Source organism: Rousettus aegyptiacus, unplaced genomic scaffold (genome assembly GCF_014176215.1).
Source record: "Rousettus aegyptiacus isolate mRouAeg1 unplaced genomic scaffold, mRouAeg1.p scaffold_m13_p_10, whole genome shotgun sequence".
Lineage (NCBI taxonomy): Eukaryota > Metazoa > Chordata > Mammalia > Chiroptera > Pteropodidae > Rousettus > Rousettus aegyptiacus.
Window position 1 is genome coordinate 24,760,168 of NW_023416285.1, and position 9,732 is coordinate 24,769,899.

Consider the following 9,732-nt stretch of genomic DNA (forward strand, 5'->3'; position numbering starts at 1 on the left):
AATCAAATGTTTACCTATGGTGAATTACATCTCAAACTTTTAGAGTCCCTTTAAAAGTAAAATAAGAACAGTCAGTGAATCTTTCAACATTCAATCTATATTGAATGAGAAAAATTAAATGTTTCTTCAGAAATTTCCTAAACTTCAGTTCTCACTTTGAACTTTATTCTAACTTTGATTTATAATCAATACTAAAAGTTTCTGATCCATTAATTTTGATTGCAATTAGAGAAACCACTTTACCAACATACAAAAGGAAAATACAATACAGGGAGATGCTCTCATATACAAAAGGCAAACATTTTGAAAGGGGTATTAGTTTACGTATAATGTTGACGTGTTTTTCCTCGAGCCAATTATTTTAAAGAGCAGTTATTTATGTAAACAAACCATTTTTTCTATGTGAAATCCACTGGGTTTTAACTTCAAAAATACCTCTGGTTTAATAAACACAGCTCTAAATAACTTAAAGGAATAAAACAATTTATTTTAAAAATTCAAATATGCTTCAAATGAAAACTATCCATTCATTCAGCTTCAAGCATTATACAAAACATTAAAACACTGTTCATACTCTTTTAGGGCAAAACTGCCTATTCCGTTGCACGCATGTTGGTATGCTGTTGACATTTTAGTGCACTGTCATAGAATGACCAGTTCTTCAAGACCTGCTCGAGAAACAGCTTTCTGATCCACAGACATCACGCAGGTTAATGCGGAAACCAACTGGTGAAGTTTCTGTCAACTGTTACACTTAATGTCCTCTCCCTGATTAAAAGAAAATGAAAGTATTAAGAGTATAGAAAAATGAATTTTTAATAGTACTATTACCTAAATATCAAGTGTAAAATTAGCATCAGTTCTTGCAATGTTTAGCAAACCTACGTTCCCAAATCTAACTCGTTCATATTACACCTTTTTATTTTTCAAATTTAAAAACAGCAAAATAAATTAGAAGTAGGTGAAAAACTTCAAAAGGAAAAGCAAGGAAAAGTGATATAAAATGAAGCTAAAAATTAGGCTAAAGCAAAGAACACTATGGTGTTCCTTATATCTGCTGGTGAACAGAAATAAAACTAAATAAAAATTTTAAAACAGTAGACAATACCAATTCTAGAATTCAGTCATTTAAAGATTCTTTTCACACTTACCTCTGAAACCACCTCCTCCTCCTCTTCCTCCTCTGAAGCCGCCACCTCTACCTCCTCTTCCACCTCTAAAACCACCTAAAAATCAAGAAACTATTTATGAAATACTTTGGCCTATCATATGAAAACATAATTCCTACAATTTTTTTTATAAATAATAAATATAGACTTACATATTTTATCTTGCAGAATTTTTTAAAAGATAAAAATGGAGAAACTGTAGTAAGTTTCCCAATTGAATAGCAGGCTAAAAACCCTAGATTACAACTTTTTAAACAAGTATTTTGTTTTAATGACATAGAAAAGCTTGTTACTTTGAAGTTCGATATAGCCCTATCGTTAAATGTTACGGGTATCTTAATTTTGATTATTGTAAATACTTTTTTGATTGATCAAAGGCTTTTCATCCTAAAAACAAAGGGTAGCAGATACGGGCAGGCTCACTCTGGGGATGTTACAATAAACACAGTGTTTAAGGTTAACTGAGCTACATATGGACCATGACTGATGCTCACATGTTGATGAGCCTTCAAATTTAAAATTTTTACAGCATTTTTCTATTATACAACACATGTTGGCTTCCTACTTCAGTCTCCATTTTTACTTATTTTGGGTACTAACTTTGTAAGGAATGATGAATTATAAAAGCAGAAATTATAGAAACAAATATGTACTTCTAAAAAACTGTATAAAAATATAAAGGTTTTAAAAAAGACTAAGGTTGTGAATTATTTTTAATGTTATATGTGAGACTAATATAGAATAGGAATTAGGGAATCTCCCTCACCAAATTATCAAAGGGGTATTCCCAAAAATATTTAAGAAAGATATTCAGATCTCTTGAGATTATCTTCTAGCTATCAAGACTCCCAAAAGTACATTAACAGAGTGAAATAACTAAATTGAGAGAGGCAAAGGTAGAAACGGTTCTCCTTCTGATCCAGTAACAAGCTTTCCAATCCCAATTTTCAGTTCCTCTTCCTTACCACTTTCGCTGTGCCCATCATCTGGTCATCTGCCCACACATCATCCCCAACCCTGCCCATCAGCTCATTGCCCATAATGAGGAATGTACCAAAGCTTTGGGGAAACACATATGTCAAAATACTGAACTCAAACAATTAATTTATTGGTAGTGGTCTTTGACTTATCAGAAGATACAGATTTTATTTCTGGGCTGCTAATTTTTGGATTAGGGCGTATTAACTTTTGTAAGCCTCCATTTCCTACCTTGCGAGGTTTTACTGAATATTAAAAAAATATAAATGGATATTAAAAGACTATCTGACCAGCTCTCACCATATAATCAACACTCAGTGATATTAACTAAAATTCGGTTATGAATGCCCAAAAAACATGAATAAGCCAAAGAGATGAATTAATTCTCTCAAAATTATACTTTACTTTTTTCTTTTTTAAATAAGTCACTGAAACTAAGCATTATTACTGTGGCAATCTGCCAAAATTTAAAAATAGCGTTACTAAAAATAAAATAATAATAAACCTAAGGGAGGTTTGCCTATATACAAAATTTAATTGTACTATATAAATTGGCTGCAGCTTTGAAATCTCATTAGAAAGTTTCTTAACTTACCGCCTCTACCACCTCTGCCAACTCCTCCTCTTCCTCCTCCTCGACCACCCCTGCCACCGCCTCTTGGAGGTCCCTTTTCACCTGGAGGTCGAGGTAAAAACCTCTGAAGTGGCAACAGCTTATATGGATCTATATAAAACTGGAAGTATAATAAAACAATTAGTCCGTTGACTTGGGAGTAGTATAGTATAATCATTGAGAACCTACAAGCCAGGCTCAAAACTACATGGGTTCAAATCCCAACCCTACTACATTCTACTAGGTGGCCCTGGGCAAGAACTCTGTGCCCTAGTTTTCTGATCTGTAAAATCAAGATAATAAAGTACCTACCTTACATAGTCCTTGTGAGGATCAAAAGAGTAACGTACATAAAGCACTTAAACTTTAGCACATGACAAGCATTATACGCATAAATAGAAACCAAGACTAATTCAATCTCGTTTCTCCTTAGATATAGAAAATTCCTTCAAAAAATCAACTACATTTTCATTCAACAGAATGGCCATTAAAAACAAATCTATTAAAAATTTAGCATTAAAATCCCAAATAAAGTACTAATATACTAAATATTCCAAGACTTTAATAAAGGGTCAAAGGTTTTGCAGAAACTAAACCCACTCTATATTTAGAGAGGATATTTCTCACAATAATGAAATATAATGGGGTATATTTCACGATTTTACACAAAACACACGAGGGCTTCAAAACCATAATGTATTACTTATAACAAGACATTTGAATCCCTCTTTAGATATCACTTTATCATTCTTCTCCTCAAAGCCCATCCTCTCAAAAATATTGTCTAGCTCCACACTATCCAATATGGCATTCACTAGCCACATGTGCTTACTTAGATTTAAATTAATTAACCATTAAAAATTCAGTTCCTGAGTCACACTAGCCACGTTTCAGGTGCTTAAAAGCAACCAATGGCTAGTGGCTACTATACTGGGCAAGAATTTCCGTCATCAGAGAAAATTCTTCTGCACAGTGTTGGTCTAGACTACCATAATAACCTGGGCTAGATAAGGAGGGCCTGAACCTAAACAGTGGATCTAGAAACAAGGAGAATGTACCAATTTAGCATGTGATAAAACAAAACAAAACAAACAAAAACTCTAAATACATCCTCAAATAAATAATATTGTGGCAAAAGGCAGGCATTCAGATTAAATTTAAGGCTATTATAGGCAAATTCTTTTTTCCAGGTCACCAAATGAGAAGCCTGGCTCTTACGCTCAACCAAAAGAAACAGTGCAATTTCCCAGGGAGTACTTGTCAGGGTTTCTTCGGCCAGGTGCCGTCTGAGGCATTGCTCCTATCTGATCTCCCAGTCCAAGCTGGGTTCTGGGCCCACCACACCACTGGCTCCATGACTAGCTGACCTCCATGTCGCTAAATCCAGTAAACACTGCAACAGCATGTTGCCATAGTTGAGTACTTCCTCGTAGACACAGTCTGTTCTCTTGATTTTTGTGATGGCACTTTTATGAAACATTCCTGGTTTGTCTTTCCCTTTATTGGCAGTTACTTCCCAGTCTCCACTAACAGATGTATTTAGGAGGTGCCTAAAGCTCTTCTCCTCATTCTTTCTTTCTAGGCTCTATCATATACTATCTGTATAATGTTGACTTCCCAATTCTATCTCTAGTCCACTCTTCCTTTGAGTGCCTATGTATCTTAGAAGTGATTCAAACTCATTATATCCAAAATTGAACTCATTCTCCTACCCCGATTCCCTTCTCCTTCAGTGTTACCCATTTCAGTGAAGGGTGACGCCATTCACAAAGATGATGAAATCAGACATCTGAAAGATGGTGTTATTTTTTACTTTAACCTCAACAGCTTATCAATTTCCAAGACCTATCAATTCTACTTCCTATCTCTCTCATAAATCCATCCAATTTTTTTCTACTTCTACTATCACTGCCCTATTCCAAAATATCTTTTCCAGGATGACTACAGCAGCCTCCCACCTGGCCCTTCCACTTACAGTACTGACACCTTCCTGGGGTGCTCTTTATTTTTCCAGTGTTCTTTTTGAGTATAAATTTAACCATATTCATTCTAATACTTAAAACTAAAACTGAAGTCTAAACTCTTCCATGACCTAAAGGCCTGAAGTAATCTAGCCCCTGCCGACATCTCGTCTTAATTTACAACTTTCCCACTCATCCCAAATGTTCTACGTCCAAGTTATACCTCCACCTTTTTTCGGACTCTTCAAGTGGCTTACCGTCTCAGAGACTGGCGCACGTTGTTTTGCACTTCTTCCTCCTCCTCTTTGACTAACGGTGGTTCCCAAGCGCTAGCCTAAATATATCAAAGTCATCCAGAAGCTTTCCTTTTTAAAATTGAATCTTGGTCCCTACCTAAGACCTACTGGGTCAACTGTCTAGGAGTGGGACCCAGAAATACATCTTCTTAAAAGCTCCCCTAGATAATGCTGTTGTGCAGGCAGGTTTGGGAATAACTGCTAGTCAATTTTCAGGTCTCAGCTTCAAGCTCACTTCCTCCAATAACTGATACACTAAATTTGGTTCTGCTACTAACATGCTCATAGCTACCTATATTTCTTTCACAGCATCTATCATAACATTATTGAAACATTTTCAATACTATTTAATATCAAACTTTTCTCATGTAAGCTTTATAGCTTAACATTTTACTTAGAATGTTTAGTTATACAAGGCTTTTCAATACAAAAGTTTTACATAAACCATAAAACATACCCTAGCAGTGACAGATTCATATTAGAGCAAGGGCTGCTTTCTGAAAGCCTGTATTAAATAAATGACTCCTGAAGATAAGTATGATGTCTTAAGTATAGAATATCTCAATTTAAGAGTTTTACTGGTGATATATTGAGGGAGTCTCAAGCACCTTAAGGAGGACTGCCCTGAGGTAGGTCATTCACTTATAAAACCAAGGATCCTAGGAATCATAAGCTTGACTCACCTTCTGTAGTTTTTTAAAGGAAGATGCCTTCATGTTTTCTGACAATTTAACTGAAAAATACTATTAATTTTATTAAGGAAAAAAACAGTTAAGATCAAAGAAGGTAACCTTCTCAATTCATGTGTAATTTTACAAACAAGGCTAGGATAAACAGAAATGTTTAGGAAAAGAAAGAAATGAGTTTAAAAAGAAAATGAATTTTAAAACTTCCAATTCCATCATACCATGCCAGTGGCACCATCACATCCAAAGCAAAGTACCTCAATCCTGCAGCATGTGCGGCAATCAATTTTACAACCTTCCTGAGATACATATTTCCATATGTATCTCTTTGATACATATGGAAATACATCAAAGAGATACATATGGAAATACATCCTCCTCTCTTTATTCTCCTTTATGGTCCAATGTTAGCAATACTCGGCCCAATTTAATGAAGCAATAAGTTTAATCAATACTTAACTCCAGAAAAGGCAAATAGTAACCTTCTGATAAAATCACTAGGTCTTCCAATTGAAAAGGATACAAAATCTCTAAGTTGTCCAAATATTTCATCCACTTTTCCAATTTGTTCTTTGTTTTCTAAATAAACTGGAGCATTGAAATAAGGCACTTTATTTTCATCTGTGGTACATTTACAAACTATGTCATCTTCACAGGGATGCAGGAATTCTCCTAACACTGAAATAGGGCAAGAAAACATTAAAACATATAACAATTTCAAATAATATTAACCAACCTCTTCCAGAAGCTTTCTTCTTGGCTACTTGGGATTTCTCCATATCTGTTCTTCTCTGAGGCAGAAAGGCCCTCCTGGGTTGCTACACCAACTCCAACGATAATGTAGCATGTGACCTAAGGTAAGGGTCTCATCTCTCTGCTTCAGTGTCCTCATCTTTGACATAGGGCTAATAACAGTTCTGGCACCTAACATATAGTATTGTGAGGATTAAATGCAATAATAAACTTCAAGTGCTTAGAAAAGTGCCTGGCACATTGAGACCACTCAACCTATAAGTTATTTTATTATCATAATATTTGATTAAACACTATGTTGTATTTTACTGTCTATTCCTCCTCCCCAATCACTAACTGTAAAATGAGTCTTCCTTAATCTCGTCTTTTTTTCCTCCTCTTTTATTCTTTTCCACTCCCACCTCTTCATCAATGACTCTTCAATCTTTTTCAGGGAAGTCTGTAATCTCTAAATAATTACCTTTATTTCTAATTGACCATCGCCTCAAAATACTCATCACATAACTGCAAAACCAACTCTTCATCCTTATCACCCAGATTCAAAACTTGGAACCTTTTAATAATTCCCAGTATTAGCCAAGTTCTAGTGAGTTTGTTGCCATTGAAATCTCTCTCCCATCTAACCCTTCCTTTTTCTTCTCACTTCCACCATACTCTCCATGCATAGACTGTTGCAAAGCTTGTTAGCTAGGACCTTGGCTCTAGCCATTACCTTCTCCAAACCATCTTGCATACTGATCCAACCTATTCTTTATATCGAACTGATTCGTCTTTTCTTCTCTTTGATGCAGGCTTCTACTGTTAAATCTGTCTCATTTTCTATGGCTTCCATCTCGCCTCACTGATAATTACTCCAAAAACTCCAAAATGGCTCTGATTAGATCTTTTTCTTGACTTCCTCTCTTTAGTTTGCCTCCCTTCCAAGCAAAATATTTTTCCTCACTTCTCATATTAGTAATTGAAAGCCCTGTTTTTGGAGTCAGAAAACTTGCTTTGTATCACAAATATATCCTTTATTGACTACTTATTCCTAACTATGACTCTAGCAAAGAAACAACTCTGAATTGGTTTTTTAATCTGCAAAATGGGGATAACTGGGGTAAGCTCACAATATTATCTATTTACTATCTTCCTTTCAGCTCAAGCTCAGTTACACCTATATGATGTATTCTGAGGGTCCTCCGGCTTTCTTAATCTCCCCCTTACATTCTACAGTATAAGTCGGTTTACAGCATCACAGACTTGACGCCCCAACCAAGCAGCTACCTCCACAGGTGAGTTGCTGGATCTATTTTACAGCATCTGACTCCCAGTTAAACGTACTAGTAACACAAAACCACACCCCCACCTATGCACCTCACTGTACTCCCCGTCCCCAAGCAGGCTAAGCTTTGAAGCCGACATACAAACCACATGTTCTGGAGGTCCTTGGTCTTGGCATTTATTAAAGCCTCCGCGGCCGCCCCCTCGTCCGAATCCTCCTCTGCCGCCGCCGCCTCTGAAATTACCGCCGCCTCCACCTCGGAAGTGGTTGTTGCTGCCGCCGCGATTGAAGCCGCCACCTCGACTAAAGCCTCCACGACCTCCGCCGCGAAAAGACATGTTCGCTCCTACCTGGTGAGAAAAACAGTGCGTGACTTTGGTCACTGTGGCCTTTGGGTATACCTCCTAACCCTCTGAGCCTCGGTCAGAACATCATAAAAGGGGACAGTAATAATAATAGCAACCCTGCCACGTAACCCACGGTCAAGCCACCAGTGATGAACCCGAAGGGTGACGAGTGTCCCCGCCCCATCGTTCTGTGAGCGTCAACAGACCCTCACCAGCCTCGTCGCCCCTAGGTGGTGCTTCCACTCCCAGTAGGGAACAAGGTCTCCACACCGCTGTTCCCTCCTTCCCCCGCTCTGTCCTTCGCACAGCTGGGCTCCGCGTCCATCATTCTGGGATCCTCCCGCTCCCTCCCGCCACTCACCCGCGCCACGTGCACCTCTGCCTCGGTGCGCACACCCACCCGCCCGGTACTTCCGCTGCACACTAGCCTCTTCGGCCACCGTATCAGCACAAAATGAAAAAAAGAAAAAGACCAAAAATTCGCATAACTAGTTTACCAAAAAAAATCATAAATAACAGTTACCTGCGGAACTAACGACGCTGTCACCTTTCCAAATCAGCCTTTAGCGCTGGAGCAGGAGCAATAACAGACAGCTTGAACCACTGGTTTACGACAGGTCAACTCACCTACCCACGAGCCGAGGAAGTGACGTATAATAGCGGCGTCCGCTGCGTCTCAACGTTGCCGGAAGTGCCGCCGTGGTGTTGCCCTAGGAAACGTCTGGGGTGAGAGGCCCCGCCCTTCTCCTAGCAGCCCTGCAGGTGCCTAGTGGATGCTGACTGGCCTGCGTCCTTGCTTTTCCGGCTGCGAGATGATCCCGTCGCTAATCATGTGGTTGCCAGTTCCAGCCCACATATCCGAGATGCTTTGCACCGTGCCCTTATCCAGAGGTGTATCTAGTCGCGTCGGCACTCTGGGAGGGCTTGTCTGCGTCTTTCGAGTCGCTTTTTCCTTCTATATCTTTGGGAGTACGCACGATTATGGGCTGAACTGTGCTCGGCCTTTTGTCCTATGGTTTCAGTCGTTAAAGGAAGAAAAAAAAAAACGCGCGTGTGTACTTTTTAAAAAACTTATCTGATAACCAAAGTATATTTTTATCTTCTATACCGAATATTTTATCCATTTGTCAAGTACGTTTTGCACACCACCAGGCCGTACACCGTCTTTACTACAAGCCTCTCTCCCCTTCTAACTTTAAAGAATGCTAATGACCTCTTATTAAATTTGGTTGGTCTCTTTTACACCGGAATCTTCTGAGACCTTACCTTGACATTTGACAGTCGACTGCCTCTGAAAGAGCCTGGGGGTTGGTACCTGCTCTGTTTGTGTTATTTAACATTTCTATTCAGTGTTTCTCCATTCGAAGTTCTACCATTATCTACAACTCAGTGTGATGAAACCATTGAAGTTTCATGGGACCTTAAAGATTACGTGGTCCTAACCAATGTACCGTGTACTTGAAACTAATTTAAATAAATTTATTTAAAATAAAAAAAAGATTACCTGGTCCCACTCTATTTTACATGTAAAGAACTGACACTCAAAGAGGTAAAGTAATTTCTCCAGCTACTTAGAGGGACAATCTAGAACTCTGGATTCTCAACAACCCTCAGTCCTTTTCTGCCCCCTCCACTTCCTCTTTCCAAAGTGTTCATCATTCCAGT

The 9,732-nt window shown here is 38.3% G+C and overlaps 1 protein-coding gene across 3 annotated transcripts; it reads right to left on the bottom strand.

Annotated features, from left to right (window-relative positions):
* Positions 1-462: 462 nt before the first annotated feature.
* On the bottom strand, positions 463-8,739 carry GAR1 (GAR1 ribonucleoprotein). Of its 3 annotated transcripts, none has more exons than XM_016140831.2 (7): positions 8,591-8,739; positions 7,863-8,070; positions 6,227-6,381; positions 5,701-5,760; positions 2,743-2,881; positions 1,152-1,226; positions 463-768 (listed from the first exon to the last, which is right to left on the bottom strand). In XM_016140831.2, the coding sequence occupies exons 2-7, from the start codon at positions 8,056-8,058 to the stop codon at positions 755-757; spliced, it is 639 nt and encodes a 212-aa protein (XP_015996317.2). In that variant the 5' UTR covers positions 8,059-8,070; positions 8,591-8,739; the 3' UTR covers positions 463-754. The 3 variants fall into 3 exon arrangements, with proteins under 3 accessions (XP_015996317.2, XP_015996318.2, XP_036083515.1); XM_016140832.2 differs by lacking the exon at positions 8,591-8,739 and adding an exon at positions 8,429-8,469; XM_036227622.1 differs by lacking the exon at positions 8,591-8,739 and adding an exon at positions 8,280-8,354.
* Between the last annotated feature and the right edge of the window lie 993 nt (positions 8,740-9,732).

Coding starts and splice junctions, on each gene's coding strand:
- GAR1 (XM_016140831.2), bottom strand. CDS start 8,058: ATGTCTTTTCGCGGCGGAGGTCGTGGAGGCTTTAGTCGAGGTGGCGGC. Junction 5,761..6,226: donor TTGGACAACTTAGAGATTTT/GTATCCTTTTCA, acceptor TAAAATTAATAG/TATTTTTCAGTTAAATTGTC. Junction 1,227..2,742: donor TGGCAGAGGTGGTAGAGGCG/GTAAGTTAAGAA, acceptor CTTGATTTTTAG/GTGGTTTTAGAGGTGGAAGA.